This window comes from Eupeodes corollae, chromosome 3 (genome assembly GCF_945859685.1).
Source record: "Eupeodes corollae chromosome 3, idEupCoro1.1, whole genome shotgun sequence".
Taxonomy (NCBI): Eukaryota; Metazoa; Arthropoda; class Insecta; order Diptera; family Syrphidae; genus Eupeodes; species Eupeodes corollae.
In genome coordinates, this window is record NC_079149.1 from 74889315 (window position 1) to 74908799 (window position 19485).

Genomic DNA, 19485 nt, shown 5'->3' on the forward strand with positions numbered 1-19485 from the left:
AAAGTTTCAAATTGGGAACCGGAAACAGTTTGTACTCATTCAATTCTTTTTTTGCCTTGTTGATATTTTTTAATATTCCTCAACACCTACCAAGCAAAAATAACACATTATACATATTTGTATAGAATATGCATTATAAATTAATAACAAAAATGCCTTTTCATTTCACTCCCTCAAACTATCGCTAAATTTGTATACATTCTTCTCTATCTTCATTTCTTCAATTATCTGGAAAATTATTATTTCATATTGGAATTCTCGCTCATTCTTCCCTCACCGCAATACGTCAAACATGTGGAACGAATTGTTTAGGAAGTCGTAAAAAGATGTCAGGTCGAGCGTTCCTTCTTCATGATAGTACTATTCAAATATATATACAAAGATTAAGCCCAGTTCAAGTGTTCCTGTGTCAGTCAAAAAGCCGAAGTATGTCGAATAGTTAGTCAGGCTCCAACACAAAAAATCGTAGATCCCAAATTCTCTTACACCCAAATGGTGTCATAGAATTGGAACACGAGACAAGCTCGACCAACTGTTTTCCCAAGGGCCTCTAGCCTAAATCACCAGAGGTGCAGCCTGACATTGTAGCCTTGTTGTTGAGCGTTCATGGTCAACTAACAATGCTGCAAAGTCATATATAGGAGGATGGCAAAGGGGTTGATCATCTCTACACTTTGTTGACTGGCCTGGCGAAATTTAGACCATAATGAGCCCGCTGCCGGAGACGCGCATAAAGTTTCTAGCTGTGAATGTAAATTCACTGATTAGGATTGAACGAAGAGCAAACATGTTCCAATTATTAAAAGGCTTTAATCCTGTAGTGTTTATGGCTAGTGAAACCAAGCTAAACCACAAAGACAAATTGACTCATAAAAATTACAATACCGGAAAGACCGGCCCGACTCCATTCAAGGGAGCGGTGTCGCTCTCTTTATACGAAAAGGCATTCAAAATTGCGAAAGCTCAAGACGCTTGAAGTTTGCGTTGTATGCTGGAGGCTGAAGCTCCGCAGGTTACTTACTTTGCTTCAGAGCTCGAGACTCTTTTTAGTGAACTTTTACTGAGCTTGGAAGAAAACTATTTCATCTTGGATGGTGATAACCGGGGTAACCATCTTTTTAATTTGAATATGGCGTTGACCTGATGGCTACCGAAAAGCCATCCTACCCAAAAGGAGGCTCATTTCTGGATCTTCTGCTGTACGACACCAGACACACAGTTCCAGACAAAGTGGGGAACCACCCTCGAACTGCTTACAGACAGTCGAGTACGACAGTGATCACTGCAGACTGGCGTCTGTAATGCAGATTCCGAACGAACGTGCGAAGTTGGAGGAATATATTGCAACGCACTCCTACTACTACAGTAAGATGCGCTGGCCTCATTTTACCAACGCATTAGCGAGAAAACTTCGTTCCAGTGCCATAGCTCCACCAAACAACAAAAACCTGACAAATAAAGAAATTGACCAACATTTACAACAGATGGATAAAACAATAAAACGAACGATGAAACGGAAAATACTAAAATGCATAGAACGGGATCAAATGGATGCCTACAGAAACGACTATTGACGAAACTGCGTAGGCACAAGATTGGCTTACTGACAAGACTCAAAAACTTATACAGGCGACCTACAGACCCACACGACTTTAGGACACTGAATGCCACAATCGGCCAGCAAACGGGACCAAGTCAATTGTAAGTGACAAAAGTTCAGCTTCAGCTCATCTTCAATTCAATAAAAAACAAAAAGTCAGCTGATGTCGATGGTATTCCAACGTTGATCTAAAACATTTAACGATGGAGGCAATTGACATTTATACCACACTCTTCAATAATGCACATTATCCAGTGCATTGGAAGACCGCTGTGGCGTATAAGTCTTCTTCCGAGCATCAGCAAAGTTTTTGACAACAAAATAATTCCGGTTAAACTCTTCGGGTTAAAGGCTGGTCATGACACAATTCATGCTGTGGTTAAACTCGTTTCTGATATCCATTGGAATGGAGTAAATCGAAACAACAATGCACAGGTGGTGTTCTGGTTGATTTGGAAAAGGCCTTTGACACCGTGTGATTAATGGGTCTTTACCTACAACTTAGCAGGGGTGCCAGCACGTAACTTGATACAATCGAGGATTGTCAATCGTAGATCAACTCGAAACAAATTATTTTTGACAGCACGTAATTTGAGACGAGTTCCATTGTGACTTTTACTTAAAAAAGTCATTGTGAACTGTAAAATGAAATGTCAAATGAGTTTTCTTTGAAATTATTTCATTCTAGTTTCAATTTTAAGTTTTTTTTCGAGATGTTTTTCTTTGATTTGGAGAGTGAAAGTGAAGGCGAAGAAGTGTCCTGTGGTAAAATCAAAAGAAGATACTTGAGAGATAATAGCAACCCATTCGAATTGAGTGAAAATGAGTAAATATTCAAAAAGAAAAGAAAGATCATGTATAACATTTGTAAAATATTTTTTTTTTACCTTTGTGCTAAAGGAATGTTTTCACACGATACTCAGCTCGTTAGATCTTCCAGAAGACAGAAGAAGAACATTAATTCCACCAATTCTACAGCTTTGCGCAACATTAAATCTCCTAGCCAGTGGGAGCTAAAAAATGTGTCGCTTAGTATGGCACAGACAACAATTTCCAAGTTCTTTCGCCGAATGTTGAGTTTCCTGGAAAATAAGTTTAGTCCGCAATTGATTAAATTTGATAGTTTGTTTTCCAATCTTAAAGATCTTTTTTTGGAGGACCCTCTATGTTTAGGGATTCAATCAGTTTTTCCTAAAGCATATTGCTATTTTTCCTGCCTAGGGCAGTTTTAAGGATTCTTCCCGCTAAATCAACGTGAGAACTTAAAAAAAATGGTCAAAATCTCAGTCTGTTTTTATTTATTAACGTATCATTTTGTTTTTCCATTTTTCTCATACAAAAATCACTGCCGACGATAACTAATTTCTGTAGAGTGAAACCTTTTGTTTGTGTGCTTAATCTTGCGAAACAATCGAGGACTCTCGATTGAATCAAAATGTGTGCTGCCAATGCTCGATTGTATCGACTTAACTCGGTTGTATCAAGTTACGTGCTGGCACCCCAGGCTTGGCATAAGCAACCCATTGTTGTATATACTTTATGATATGCTTAACGGTAGAAAGCTTGTTGTCAAAAGTGGCAATATAACTTCTACCACAACATTCTTAATTAAAAATGATCTTCAACAGGGAGCGGTGAATTCACATTCTCTTCAGCATCTGATAGGTAGTCTTACAAAGGCAATTGCGTACGCCAATAGAATGACCCGAAAGGTTGAGGTTATTAGAATTCTTTTGCAGCTTGATTTCGACAAGATTCAGCAATATTGCGACGACTGGAAACTGACAATAAATTTCCGAGTGTCGGAGACAATTCTGTTTCCGACTCCGTTCGCAAGGATCACGAGGGATACGTGCAAGAATTGGTGCAAAATGGTCATCGTTGATCTTCACGGGCAGCCATTGGCGATTAAAAAGTGTATTGAAGTACCTCGGTATCTAGTTAGATCAATATTTATATTTCGAGTTATGTCTTCGACCAACAATTAAATTTTCGGGGCGTTCTACCCGAAGGACGAGTATTTTGAAAGTGCACGCTTAAGTGTCTTGATTCCACCAGAGGCCTTCCACTTTTTAGATAGCTTCGGTCTTGTACAGTGGCAGTTCCGCTAATCTATCACGTCAGACAAAGAAACTGTTCCACTGAAAGTTTTTTCCATCCCTAAAATGCCTCGCACAAAGGATGGTTGAGAGTCACTAAACACTAGTTCGCTAAGGACTATAAAGGTACTTAATTACAGCCAGTGCTCGATTGGGGGCGTAGTGAAATTGTTATTTATCGTGTTGTTTGGAATCCTCTAAAAGTTTTCAAACATTTAATAGTATTCAAAAAATCATCACTACAAATAAAAATTCAAAAGAAACAAATGTGTACTCAACCGCGCTGCCCAAATATATTCTTATATGTTTACAAGTTAAGGTATTCATATTACATCTAAAACCCTCCCAAAAGTGAGGATTCGTAAATTAGTATCTTCTACACAAAGTTTCCAACCATGCATCCAGCATCGAAGTATCCACCCGTCGACTCATCGTGGAAGAGTATTAATTTCATGTACTTTATGCACCCACGCAATTTTATCCATGTGATTTAATAACCTAATTATTTAAAGATGAATATTTGCAAGTTAGTTTTGAAAGTCGTTTTGAGATTCATTTAATCTAAAATATTAATTTACATATCTAAAATTAAGATGAAATCTTACAAATGCAGTGTTTCTTTCGAACAAATAGCACACAGAAACAACAACACAGCAAGTTTCATGTACCATATACTCTTCATTTCCATCCCGTTTAAACTCTCACAATGTGTAGTTAAACACAGAACAATGGGGAAATATAAATGGCGATATAAACTGTAGATATTATTTTTTGACACCTAGCGAGACCCAGGGGCCCTACTCTGTAAGCCGTTTTGAAAGTCAATCCGATTCGAATCTAATATTCGATTCGTACTCTGTAAAATGTTCGAATCGAACAAAACAATCATCTAGTACTTTTTCTATTTATAGAATATATTTACCGAGTCTCGAAGTATTTCTCATAATATGTGTTAAAGCAAAAATACAAGCAAATCACAAACAAGACGTGGAAAATTCAGTCATTATTATCACTTGATAAATATTATTGCCACATCTCTCTTTTTAATTCAAGCTTAGAAAGCTACACCTAATTATTTTCATAGTTATTTCTTTTTTTGTGTTAAAATTTTTCTTTTGCCAAGGTGTATTTTTTCTTTCAAGTCATATGAATTCATTTTTGAAAATCCTAATGCGGATTTGTCGCCCGTAAGTACTAGATTTCTTGTCCGCATTAGAAGTAGAGAGCACAAAATATTCGTTTTCGAAACGCATTGCAGAGTAGGGCCCCAGGTTGGTGAAAACACCGATCACACATAATTCAACCTCCATGGCTAAAGCTTAGTGATTAGAGATTAGACTAGATTAGATTAATTCTTTATTATACAAAAAATGGTTTACACATTTGATTTCTTCAGAATAAGAGCATGGCTTTTCTGCCGTCTGCCTGATGTGACGTTTCATTACAATTTTTAATATGAAGTGAACGATAAAAAATGAAAGTTGCTAATAATATAGTATTTATAAGTATTCTAAAATGGGTTATAATTCTTATTTAATTGAAAGTTAGGGTTGTGAGAAAAAAGATAAATTTGTATGTTTATTGTTATTAATTTTACACTACATTTTGATAGTGTTAACTCAATTTTAATATGATTTGAAATACAAAATTTTACCAATTTTGAAATGATTTTAAACACAAAAGATATACCAATTTCGAAATAATTTGAAACACAAAAGTATTAAACATTTTGAATTATTTTATAAGCATAAATTTTTCAATTTTAAAGTGATTTGGAACACAAAAAAAAATCAATTCTTACATGATTTGAAACACAAAAATAGGATGCATTTAACTGTAGTAACTATATTTTTTAATGATTTAAATATCGAAACTGTTGTGGAAGGTTAATGCGTGTTTGCAATAATTATATAAAGTACACCATCCTAGTCCTCCGTTTAATATTTCGTAGTCTGCTAGGAGAAATGTAGCTCTCATCAAAATAGAGGATTTCCTGCAGTATTGGGCATTGGAATGGTTTATATTTTTATTTTCTCTTCTATTGCAACGTCAACAGATTTGGGGTAAATCTGCTCCTATCTAAATCTAAGAACTACAACACGTGCTCTAAATGTGTAGCTTATAATTTCAGCCGAATATTCATTACGAAAATAGTTAATTCCTGTAGAAATTTAGAGATTGAGATTCTTATAAGTGCTCCTAGACCATATTGAATTTGCTCTGGATAGATGTTGGTTATAAATCTTTTCGTCTATTTTCGCAGTAACCTCCGCAAACATACCCTGCCATTCATCAACATTTAACTCCAATAATTATAGATGAGCTGCACGAAAATGAGCTAGTTCATTCCAGTCCTTGAATTTAGAAGCGTTAGTTTACAAAAGTCTTGTCATGATAGACTTAGTGATAGTGCAACTATGCTTTTATCACCATTTTCTAGCTCTTTACGGAAGAAACGATGTTGCCTTTCACACAGTATGGCCTTTGTATCAATGTAAATTTTAATTAAATGTGGTTTCCTGTTAATAAGCTCATCATTCATGCTTATTACGTTTATCGCAGCTCATACCTAATATGCTAGAATCGATCAAACTCGTCCTCGTTGGACTTTCTTATTTATTTATTTCGATATGGCTATACACATTAAGATATAATATCTTGGAAACTAGTGATAACCTATTAAGTTTAACAATGAAAGCAATGAAATAAAAAAAAAGAAGAGAAAAGAAAGATAAAGTTGTAGGCAAAAAATATACAATATTTATAATAAAATTTAATGATTGTTTGGAAATAAAAGGAGAAAATGAGAGAAAGAAGAGATAGGAAGAAAGCAGAAAAAGAAGCTATAATGGTTTAGACAGGAGAGAAGAAAAGAAAAAAATTAAGATACTGATAAAAATTGACGTAATTTTGATCAGAGTATATCTAATAATAAATTAGTTAATTATTAGATATACTCTGATTTTGATTTAAAATTTGTAATGTTGTTTATTCTCTTGATGTGGCGAGGCAAAGAATTCCACTTACGTGTAGCATTAATACAAAATTGGCGATCAGATGTTAGGGAGGCATATCGGTGTTGAATCAACTGGTTCGACCTAACTGAAGAAGCCCTTCTTATTCTCTCAAGAAGGTAGTGTGGTTGGTGTGTAATCAGGACATCGGAAAACAATGATATGGTACGAAACTGAAAACAGTTCTCTTGTGCCATGTGAAGTAAACTATTTGAAAAATGAGATACTCTGTCGTATCTACGAAGGCCATAAATGTATCTGATGATGCTGTTGAAAATGACACTAAGCTTACTTTTGCTAGCAAAGCTACAACTCGAAAAAATTTCGCAGCCCTAGGCCAAAATTGGAAGAATTAAACTTTTTGCAAGCATTTCACGCGTCTTCATAGGTGTATAAGCCTGGGAGACCCCAAGCATGCGTAATACTCCGTATGATTGTCCAATTATAGCGTTAATATGCTTATCCCATGTCAAATTACGAGTAAAAATGACTCCAAGATTCCAATCAGAGTCCACATATTCAATAGTTGCATTGTTTAAAATAATTTGTGGGAAATATGACAAATCCAGAACTCTTTTAGATATAACTAAACACTTAGATTTAGATGGATTTAATCAGTCCATTAAACTGTGCCCAACCTGATAGTTTTTCAAGGTCCTCATTAAAGCAGTAAGCACAATCTTCAATAAGACCAAGATCGCAGCCGAGAAACATCTGTACAACGTTAGCATACATATATAGTGTGCAGTTATGAATTACGGAGGGAATGTCGTTTACATATAAAGAAAAAAGTAATGGTCCCAGAAACAGTCCGTTGAGAACTAGGACCTAGTGACTTACAACTCTCAACCATTCCTGTGTGCGAGTAATGTTGTCAGGAATGGAGTATCAAATGCCTTCGAAAAATCAAGGAGGACTTAAAATAACTTTGCCATCCGATGCTTGAAGTCCTCTATGACATCAAGCAAAGCCGTAACACAGCTATGCTTCTCTCGAAAGCCACTCTGTCTTGGAGTTAAAAGATTGTTCTCCTTAAGGAACACACCTATTTGATTTTTCAGGATCCTTTCAAAAACTTTTAATAGAAAAGTTAAAATGGGAATTGGCCTATATTCGCTACACTTAGCATGTTTGGGTACAGGTATAACTTTCGACAATTTCCAGTCAGAAGGAAACTCTCCAGTAGTAAGGATAGTATTGAAGATATGAGTGATATACGGCAACACAACGGGAAGTTTAATTTTTAAAAAGGAAGGGTGCATTTTATCGAGGCCTATGCATTTAACTTTACTGAAAGTAGACTTTTACCAACTTCAATACTCCTGTGAAGCCAAAGTTGGAGGAAGTATTTTGCGCTGATAAAATTTGAACTAGAAGCACAGAGTTAGATAGAGAAGTCTTCAGAGGAGTACAGAGGAATTTTCTATTTAAAAAGTTACCGTCAACATTCTGGATATGACTATGTTTTGATTTACCAAGCCCAATGCTACGCAGATTACTCCACAGCTGACTGTTCTTAAAGCCGGCGGTATTAAGTGAATGATACATTTGTCTAAGTACAGGTAAACGATACATTTTGCACGAATTGTACGCTGCATTAAGATACGTATTTCATTGGTCAACCCGTTGGGATCTTTGGATTTATTTTGTAAAGTTTTTAAGGCATCTTGTCCATTAAAAAGTTGAGCAACATTATTATTAAAAAACTGCACCTGCGCAGTGGACGAAGGGAAGTTAAAAATATTGTGCCAGTCTATATTTCGGGTATCTGCTTCGAGTTGGGAGGAATCAATGTTTTAAAAATCTCGATATTTGTATGTGATTGCTACTGGGTTGAAGATGAAACTATAGGTAAGAAATTAGATCATGTTTGGAGAAACCAAGTGCACAAAGCTGATCATAGAACAAAATTTTATTCTTATCATCCACCAGAAATAAATCAATAGGCCTGTAAATTTCAACTATGAGTTCCCAATTACATCAACGAAAACATACTGAATACCTGTACTACGCTCAGAAGAACGTCTTAACTTACATTAATTGGTTTCCTTGACATACATTGCCACACCACCACCCTGGCGATTTCTATCAGATCGAAAACAACAAAACCCACTCAAAGAACAAATCTGACCATTTAGACTATCAACCAGCCACGTCTCAGAAACACGAATGACATCCACTCCAGAGTCTGTAAACAAGTCACGGAATTTATCAATTTTTGGCAAAAGACTCTGAGCATTAATGTGAAATACCCGTAGCACATTGTATTGTTTACTCAAAACCCTAATCATCGAACGCATAGATTCATTAACACCAACGCCATTGAAATTAGCCATTACTATTTATATATAAATAAAAGCAAAAATATTATTTATATCAGTACTTAGCTGTGAAAGGTATAAAAAGGAGAAAAAGAATAAGAAATTAAAACAAGAGAAAGTAAGAGAAATAATAGAAACAGATTTGAATTTTTATTAGGTGTAAAAGAACAAGAAGTAATTGATTTGAGTGAAAATATTAAAGTAAGAGAAAAGTAATAAAAATGAATTATAAAGTGAAAAATATGTATAATCAAATAGAAAAAAAATTAAATTAAAGATTATTATAAGAGAAATGTTTGTGAATGAGTAGATATTAATTAATATTTAGGATGAGTTATATTCTGGTCTTCTTCTTCATTTGCAGAACTGGCAATTCTCTCTATCTAAGTCTCTAAAGCATTTAACTGCAGAGTAAATTTAACTTGACGTATCACGTACACGGCTCCACGTGAAGTATAGACAGATGATATATGTTTACTATTTTTATAAGCGTGGCGCCCTGAAATAAACTTCGGTTTAGCATAGATAAGCTCTCACGCAGGTAGGTAGGTTTTGGTGGTTGCGTAACACTAAAGCCCCAATGATGCAAGTAGAGTTGTTGTTTGCTTGAAATTCGGAAGTCTCCAATTGATTTGAGAACAAAGTTCTTATCGTATGGAGAGTTGAATTTGAGTATGATCGAAGTGTTGGTCGAGTTACTTTTAGTGCTAGTTCTATTCACCAGCTCTAGTTTCTGTGCTCCAAGTAAGTAGAAGGAAGTGGGTTTTGAGAACAACTTAAGAACGGTTTTATCCTCTTGGGTGCAAATGTCTTACGTTCGACCAGCAACAAAGAAATTTAATAAACTATTTTACAGTCTGGTAAGTCTAGTCCGATCATAAAAATGGTCTTTTTTATTTTAAATCTTGTAGAAAAAATTATTTTTTGGATACTAAATATGTAGATCTTTTAAATAATCAAATTTCGATCTCGAGCAATAACGCAACATGACCATGACACTTTTTCTTAAAATCGTATTTTATCTAACTTTAGAGAAAATTAATTTGAAATTCCTCATGCCTAAATTAAAGTTAGGTAAGTGGGTTTATAAAAAAAGAATACGATTTTATTTGGTCTTGAAATCACCAATAAACGAAAAAAACAACATTTCGCGATTGTTGGCCATGTTGCTTTGGCAGCTTACAGGCAGAAACTTGGATAGTAACATTTTAAACAACTTACGAACAATTTCATCGTACGGTTATAACTACCTACTTGACTATATATGTATGGATATTCTATATATCATTTTTACACAAAATAGATATGCAATTCAAAAGCTATAAATTCTAATTGTTGTTATTACAACAAAAATAACAGTATTAAGTTAAATATGGCAGGATTTAGAGATTTGTGAATTAAGTTTTTTAATACGTGCCAAAAAAAGCTCTTAAACTTTTAAAACACTTTTATAAACTTAAAAGCTTCATATAAAAATTATTTCTTAGTCACTAAATTTAAGAGCACACGCACTGACGTGAAAAACTCTTTTATTTTATTTTTGATTTGTTTTGAAAATAGTGCACAAATCAAATTATGCTTAAATATGGTTAGTACTTTTAAAAGAAGTGAACAAAAATTAAACTTTGAAAAAACTAAATAAACTGAGAACAATACCACAACAAAGTGTCAATGTTCATGTTTTGTAATTTATATTGTCCTTCACTCTAAAGAGCATTTTTTTTTTTTCAAATAACTTCATCTTCGTTCTTGTTTTTTTTAAACCTTCAATTTTACATACATTGGCAGTAATATTTTTCAAAAATTATGATAGAAAATCCTTTTCATAGTTTTAATAAGGAACAAATTTAAGTGTTCTAAAAATGAGTTAATGTGTTTTCAGTTAAATTGCATACCTCATTCGAATTCATACGCAATCGCGAAATAAGGATTATACGAGGCAAGGATAGAAAATCCGAATTACTTCCCCATATAAAAATTTTTGTTAACAAAACAAATATACATTGAAACCAAACCTACGGCAATATAGTATTTCATATGATATACAATATACCTATACAAAGTAATACGGATAAACGAATTGGGCTATGGCTTTTCGGAATGTTTATAAAGCTCTTCGATTACGTCTAAGTCGTAAGTAAATTTTTGTGTATATGTTTTTTTTTAGAGAAAAGGGTGGCTGTTACTTTACTTATAAAACAGACACTCCTTAATGTTAGGACTCAGATAATGAGTCAATGTGTATTCAGTTTAATATCAAAGTTTACACGAATGTAGGTACATATAAGCAATTAAAATAATAAACAAACATACATATTAACGAAAGACTTTACTTTATATTATTAACATTTTGTGCATCTTAATATTTTTTTTTAGTATATGTATTTTGTAAAATTTTTGAATTTTCATAATTAAGAAATACTTTTTTTTTGTTTTTGCATATATTGTAGGGTAGCTTGTTTTCCCTTCATAATAATAATTTAATAATTTTGTTGAAATGAAATATTTCATAATGCCATATAAAGTTGAATATTTGAAAATAAATTAGACCACGGTATACGCATACATACGTAACTGTATGAATGAATTTGTTCACGAATGTTTTATTAAGGAAATTAGGAACAAATAAAATATATTACACTTATGTATATGCATTTATGTACATATGTAGGTTTATTCAAATGGACATGGTATGAGAATTATTTCACTGTAATTAGCAGTGCGCCTTGTGTTTGCGCCATTCTGAATTGACCCAACTATAAATTCTTTATAACATCTGACATAAAATTTGTGTAGTGTCCGACCGAAGGTCGATTTTCAGCCGAAGCCGAATTACTAGGCTGAAAGAAAATCTTCGGCCGAAGCCTAAGTTTGAAAAAGGTCAAGAATTCTCCTTTCCAATTTATTGGATAAAAATATTATTTTTATTAAAATGTATTGCTTATAAAACATAAGACAAATAAAAAAAAATAACTAATAGCTAATCAGTAATTATAAAGAAATAAGAAAATAAACAACACAAACCAATCCGAAATCACGATTTCACAAAACAAAACACAAACGATGCGCAAAAGGTGTCAAGCAAAATTCCAAACTTGAAATTTTGTTCGGCGCCTACAATGGTGGCATACATGTGTTTTGACAATTTTGACATACCGAGGAAAAGATTGCAATCTTTTCAAAAATTTAATTTTTTCCGGCTCCTAGTACGATACAGATTCTTCGGCGTCGGCCATTTTAGGCCGAAGGTTTGGCTGCATTTCGGCTCCTCAATCACCGGTTCTCAATCCAATTGAGCATTAGTTAAAAAATATTTTTAGAAAAAACTAAAAAAACCTAAAACTAAGGATCTTTGGGAATCTATTTCTCCTGATTTCACCAAAAAATTGGTGGTCGGACAGTTAAAACTTATTCACACTTGTAAATAAAACACAAATTTACTTTATTTAAATCGCTCCAAATTTATTTATTCAACACTTTCAATAATTACTTTTCAACTACAGTCTGTACTTTATCGCAGTTCACAATCAATAACAATTAACCGCTTCGCTTACGAGTGCCTATTTATATCCCTTAAATTGGTTCGAGAAACTACTAGGTTCTTGTAGGCGCTGAATGTTCTCAATACTTAACGAAGCGAGTTCTCCTCTTAACCACTAGATATTGCCCCTTATTCTACATGTCTTACACAAGAATTTACTGATACAAATACAACAATTGCTACGTACTTATTCTAATATAACACGATATTAGAGTGAAAGAAATGAAGAGTGTTTACACCTTACATTATTTTAAAAAGAAATAAATTAAAAAGCATACTGAAAGAAAAAATAATATTATGTACTTTAATTACATCAATATAAACAAGATATCTTTATTTACTTGGTGTAAGCTCAATTTTGGGAGTAACTGTATACATAACATATATGGGTGACTATACAAAAGTTGGGTAACTTTTGAGGATATTTTGTTTACGACAGTTATTAAATTGAACTTTTACAAATTCGGGTGTATATGATAGGTATAGCTATTCTAATTATATATATTGTTTCCAATCGGGCCATTCACTTTTTTGAGTACATTGTAAGATATTTAAAAACTTCAGATTTTTTTTATTATTAATATGTACTACTGGGAGGGAATACTAAACAAGTTTTCAAAACAGGCTTTTGACATTTAACGTAACGTTATTCAAGTATCTTTTACTACTTTGACATAGTCTTACGAAATAGTTCTAAGTAACCAACAAACAAACTACATTCAAAATCTAAAAATATTCATCTTAAAAGTACTAATAATCATGAAAACAAGAACAATAACAATATACCTGACACAGTACTGACGCCATAGGACTGACGGAAAAGACGAAATTTGAGATTATAATCAGGATTAATGTTTTTTTTTTTTTGTAGTTTCGAATATCAACAAACTACATTTTAAAGAATCAAAGTATAATATGAATAAATAAAAATAAACTTTAGATTAGCCAAAAAATAACGGCTCATCATAGGACTAATGTGTTTACTGGCTTAGCAAGTACATAGACAACAAACATACCCTAAACTCTGGTACAGTTATGGTGGCCGACAAATCGTGCGACCCGAAACTAACATTATTACCAACATTAAAATTCAAAGTGGGATTTGACGTTGATCCGGCGATATTTCGCTCGAATTTTAAATTTAAACAATTTGAAAAATCCGACCCATTACAATAACACACAACGGACGGACGAATTTATCTGAATGCAACATTTCTAATTTGCATTATGAAAGTTGTAGTATATATTTAACATCACAGATTGTATTAAATTGATAAGTTTTCTCAAATCAATGATAGTGTGCTTCAGTCTCCTTAACATTGCATATAAGATCCTCTCTGCCGTATTATGTGAACGTCTGAAGCTATTAGGTCCTTATCAGTGCGGTTTCAGACCAGAAAAGCGCACTATCGACCAAATATTCACACTACGGCAGATCTTGGAAAAAACCAAAGAGCTTGAAATCGATACCCACAATCTCTTTATCGATTTTAAAGCCGCGTATGACAGCATCCATTGGGAAGAGCTCTACAGAGTAATGTCTAGTTTTGGCATCCCTGTCAATTTTATCCGTTTGGGCAGAATGACGATGGAGAATGCACGCTGCTCTATCAAGGTCGGAAAAGATCTCACCGATGCATTTGATGTCAAAAAAGGCGCTGAAATCAAACGAAGAATAACTCTTGCAAATCGCTGCTTCTTTGGACCTAACGACAAACTGTTCGGGCTATACAGCGACAGTGACTTAGTTAACAGAATTAAAGCCCAACGGCTTAGATGCCTAGGTCATGGACATCAACACTCCAGGTCGGAAGGTCTTCGAATCGAACTCTTTGTATCGCGTGCGCTTGCCGGCATTCGTCGTCAAACCAAGGGTTTCCCTGTTGTGGCCGTGTGAAAAAAAGCAATTCAGAGTCGGCATCTCTGATGGCAGCAAGGCAATGTTGCCACTGGTTTTCGATGCTAATGCAGGCAGCACAGGATTCATTAAGAGGTTACTAGAGAATCGATCGGAAAAGCACATTTCTCTTTCGATTGTAGCCGTCTTACGTCGCAACTTCTCACAGTACTTCTCTGTTTTGGCTTGGACCGGGATATCCGTATCCGTACCTTGGCTACGACGAGGTCGGACCACTACCTTGTGGCCCCTCGGAAAGTTCGGACATCCTGTATACTATAGTGTCGTGCGTCGATAGCAGATTTCTTTGTCCCTTTGTGGATATTAAGATTTGTGAACTGCGTACTAGCTACCAGAACGTCTCGCCCCGCAACGAAATCGATCAGACTGAATCCGTTGTCCTGATTATGCTACCAAAGCTGTCTTCTCTTCCTAGCTTGGCGTTTAAATCTCCTAAGATAATTTTAATGTCATATCCAGGGCTCTGCTCATATGTCTTGCCCAAGAGCTCGAAGAATTTGTACTTGGTGTCTTCATCTTTCTCTTCTTGTGGGGCATGCGCGCATATAAGGTTTATGTTGTCGAATTTATCCTTGATGCGGATTGTCGTGATGTGCTTGCTCACACTGTTTATACTCAAGACTATTTGCCTGAGTCTAGTTCCAACAACAAATCCACACCCTTTGTTCTCGGTATCAGTCGCAGTGGCTGCACGTGGTCTTATAATGGACCTAACATTCCTCGTACAGATCCGAAGTTCGTTGTCCTTATTTCGCTTGCTTGGGTTGTCAACATTAAATCCGTCCATATCCGAGCTTCGCAACTAAGGTCATTTTTACGTGGTCAGGAAGTCACCCCGAAGGCACAACCCCCAACCTGGAGGGCCAGATCCTTAGTATAACTCCAAGGGCGGGGAGGCGGATAGAACAGCTACTTATAGGTCTGGGCTCCGAATAAGTCGTAGAAGCCCTATAAGGTGTTCACTAAGTAGTTTAACCTTACTGGAACTGTAGACGCCACCGTTGATTCCATCTCGAGAATTCGTCCGCTGCCGTCTGGAAAAGGAGAGGTGCCTTAGTGGAAACACATCTCCCCTCTCTCGTTTGCTGGCCCCTACAACTTTCCACTAGGGTTAAAACCCAATCTCCAGTTGCGGTACTAGGCACGCGATGTCACAGCGGGGAGGTGAGATTAGGAGTTGATAGACAGAGGTGGGTTTTGAGAAAAACCTGTGGACGCTTGTGTCCTCTTGAATGCACATGTCTACCATTTGTACATCCATTTACCATTAGTGTTATGCCTTAATGGTAAACTAAACTAATCTGATCTGCTCCTGAACCCCAAAACAGAAGTTAACTCCAATTTTTAAAATTATTATTTCGCAAAGACAGCAGAACATGAATGGCTATGTTAAGCAATTGTGAAAGAAGTATAAACAGAATGGGAGGGGAGCACAAAAAATACTCGCTGTGTTGTTGGTAATTGTGACAATTCACTGATACTTTTTTATGTTAAGCTACGTTAAGAGGTGAAACCCATCAACCCATGAACCCGGACTTTAAAGTCACTGTCATTGATTGGAGAATTGCAACGGAATATCCATAAAGAATTGTATTTCTTTTTTCCCACTAATAAGAAAAATGACAGAACATTGCATGGGCTGAAGTCGAAAACTTTGTTTCTTCGTTGAAAAAATGATTAGAACCTATCTTAGATGCCCGACCGCCCCAGGTAGGCCAACAAAACATTGATGTTCACCTTCGTAATAAGAAATTGATTTCCAATTAAAATTCACATTTTGTGTTTAAACTTTTGTCTTATATTTTTGTTAAATTTTTGATCACCAAGTGTTGGGAGGAATTTCATAAATAAAGATAATTACCTTACCTTTCTTGAACAATTAACCCTTAGGATTTTTTTTTATTATAGAAAAACAAATGCCTTTAACTATATGAAAAATGATACGTGGACTTAGAAAAGACACGGTCCACACGAAAAATAGTGAAACATAAAAAAACTAGGTGGCGCAACAGTTTGTGGAGATCTAGGGCCTAGTGACCTACAACTCTCAACCATTCCTGTGCATGTAATGTTGTCAATTCCTCACAAGAGGCGGTAACCGTGAAAAAAACTTTTAGATGGCACAGGCAGGGATCGAACCCAAATTTCTGGCATGACAGCCCAACGTACTTTTTCTTACATTCATTTGTATTAATTCAATCTTAAACCTATCTGAAAGCTAGACGAACATTTATAAATCTAGCCTAATTAACCATTACTTACAACTAACTTTCTGGTCCCATACGGACACTCCAAATTTAACAATAATACTTAATTCTAATGCCTTTTGGCCCTAAGATCTATTTTGCTCCAATTCAATTTTATTTATTAGTAAATTTCAACAAAAAAAACTAATTTCGATGACTTTTTTCTTATTTTACTTAAAGTCTACTTAAAATTAGGTCATTAACATAAAACTTAAAATAACTTAAATTACCTATTCTACCTTTAAGGTACTTAAAACTGGAACAACCACAGCACCAAATCTATCTAACATTTTTTTTTCTATTTAATTTCTTGTTTCCTTTTAATAATAATATTTATTTCTATTTTTTTATAATTTTTTTTTTAACCATGCTTATTCTACTTAAAAAACCCTAATACTATTAAACAAGTATGTAAGCCGGCCAAAGCTTAAAACCCCATCCCGACAACACACTATATGCCGTTTGAAGCCACCAAAACTGATTCTCCTGTTTTACGCTATCAATTCGGTCCCGTTCGAACACAGCCCTACTGCACCGAAGGAGCTCTGCTCTGCCTTGTACCAGGACGTCCTGATTATGCAGGAGTCGCCTATCAACGGTTCTTCGTCTGACGTGGTAGATTAGCAGAACTGACAATCTATCCTGTACCAGACCGCATCTATCTAAAAAGAGGTATGCCTCTAGTGGAATGAAGCCGCTCAAGCGTGCACCTTCAAAATACTCGTCATTCGGATAGAACGCCTCGAAAATTAAATTGTTGGTAGAAGAAATAGCTCTTGCAATGTGACCTCGAACGAGTTTTATCACGAAATTGTCAATTCTGTTGATTCGAGCCCCATTGGGAAGGGGCAACATTGTACCACACAGGATTACCATAAACGATCAATGGCCGTATGAGGGTCATGTAACAAAATATCTTCACTCTGGGGTCAAGCCGACTGTTGTAAAACAGCCTTTTCGTCAGAGCGAAGGCTCCTCTGGCCCTGGTCAGGGCAGCATTTATATGTCTGTCGAAATATAAATATTGATCTAACCAGCAACCCAACGCCCTAACTATCATGCCACGGGTACTACAATAATATGAAACCTAAAATGTATAGTCTAAGGTTTTTTTCCAAGAAAAAGTTATGGATTTTAACACGAACAAATGTATGTGGCAAGTGAAGGCAATTTCGAGAATATATCAAATATTATAAGTAGACGTCAAAGGCAATGTACAAACAAAAATATATGTATCAAAAAAAAAAATACAAAATCAAAACTTACCACTACAAAGTTTTATTCTCTACGTAAAACCGGCTACCGTCACTGAGATTCAAACCTTGCTCAAGTTGCTAACGGATACGATGCACAACGCATCACACCACCGCAGCTGAATGATGGAAGTCCTCCCAATGCAAGATTTATGTTTATCAATTGCAATGACAGATTGACAGACTAGAATTTGTATTAGGTCGCACAAGTTTTGTTGTTGTTTACAACGAAAGACTAAGCACCACAAATGGAGGAATCTGATTGTCGGTTGGTACCCGTGAAACATACGTAATTCCCGCCTTGCGGTAGCACAATCAAGTTGTTGTTGTAGTATTCCAACCATAATAATGTTTTATACATGAGCCCGGTACTTCTCGCATGTTGAAATTCAGGAGCATTTGTTTAAATAAATGAAGACCTCGCTTAGACAGATATTAAGCACTATACTCTAGTTAAGGTAAAAAAGTTGTGTCAAATATAAGTTCTAAGTCAAAGGACGATGTTTAAATTGTATATCCACAGACCCTTGAGAATTGTCGGGAGCTATATTTTATTTGGATTAATATTCTCAACAATAATTCTAAATTACAACAAAGATCAAACTAGAAACTTTGCCAATATAAATATTAAGTATATTAATTTGAATTAATTGAAATAAATAAAGTGGAATTAAGGACGGGTATCAGGATGTTAAGGTCGCATTTACAAAATCGTAACAAAATACAAAATTCAAGCCAACTGACGGTGCTTCATTCGTAAACATTAATTTCTCAAGATATTTTGTTTACATTTTATTAAAAGAATGTTAGATAACTGTTCTAGATATTACATAATGTTTTTTAATGTGGCATTTATTTATTTTTTTTATTAATAGTGTAGCGTAGGTAAAATAATAGACTAGTAAATGAGGTACAAAAGACTTATGAAGAAATCATCAGTATCAGAATATCAACTAAAGTCTTTTGGTGTTTTGTTTCGGTTGTTCAGCTTGGATTTACACTATTTAAAAATTTCTAACAAATTCAAATGCTTGGTTCAAACTATTCAGATTATGAAGTTTAAGTGCTTGAAAGCCAATTAGACAAACGCAGGAATTTAAAGACAACTTCAGTTTTTGTTAAGAAATAGTAAATGTAATATTATGCTGAAGATATCTTACACAAGATTTCTTTTTAAGTATCTGAATATTTGCTCTTTCTCTCAGAAAAGGGTATGCTAAAATAATATGCAAAGCTAATATTATAGCATAAAATTATTTAAAATAAAGAACAAGTAAATGAAAAAAAATGTTAACTATGATTTAAAGGTCAAATAAATCATGTATGAGATTCAATATTGATTCAATATACATTTTGGTTGCACAGATGGTAAAATAAAATTCATTCCTAAATTTACATTTCCTGACTTTTCTTCGCACAGTTATAGTTATTTTTATGTAAAACTAATTGTTACCCACAATTTTTTCGGTAAAAAAAGCCAAAATATAGAAGAG

The 19485-nt window shown here is 34.7% G+C and overlaps 1 protein-coding gene across 7 annotated transcripts in view; it reads left to right on the forward strand.

The window, feature by feature from the left end:
• The window catches only part of LOC129948838 (phospholipid-transporting ATPase IA), a 132449-nt gene that overhangs the window by 45726 nt on the left and 67238 nt on the right, over positions 1-19485 (forward strand). The window contains exons 1-2 of one of the 7 annotated variants that reach the window (XM_056059931.1): positions 10513-10622; positions 10917-11167. The exons of 5 other annotated variants lie outside the window; for them this stretch is intronic. In XM_056059931.1, coding sequence (XP_055915906.1) covers positions 11122-11167 — 46 coding nt within the window. In that variant the 5' untranslated portion in view covers positions 10513-10622; positions 10917-11121. Of the gene's footprint in view, positions 1-10512; positions 10623-10916; positions 11168-19485 lie in introns of those variants that run through there. One more of the 7 variants, XM_056059932.1, reaches the window with a different exon arrangement.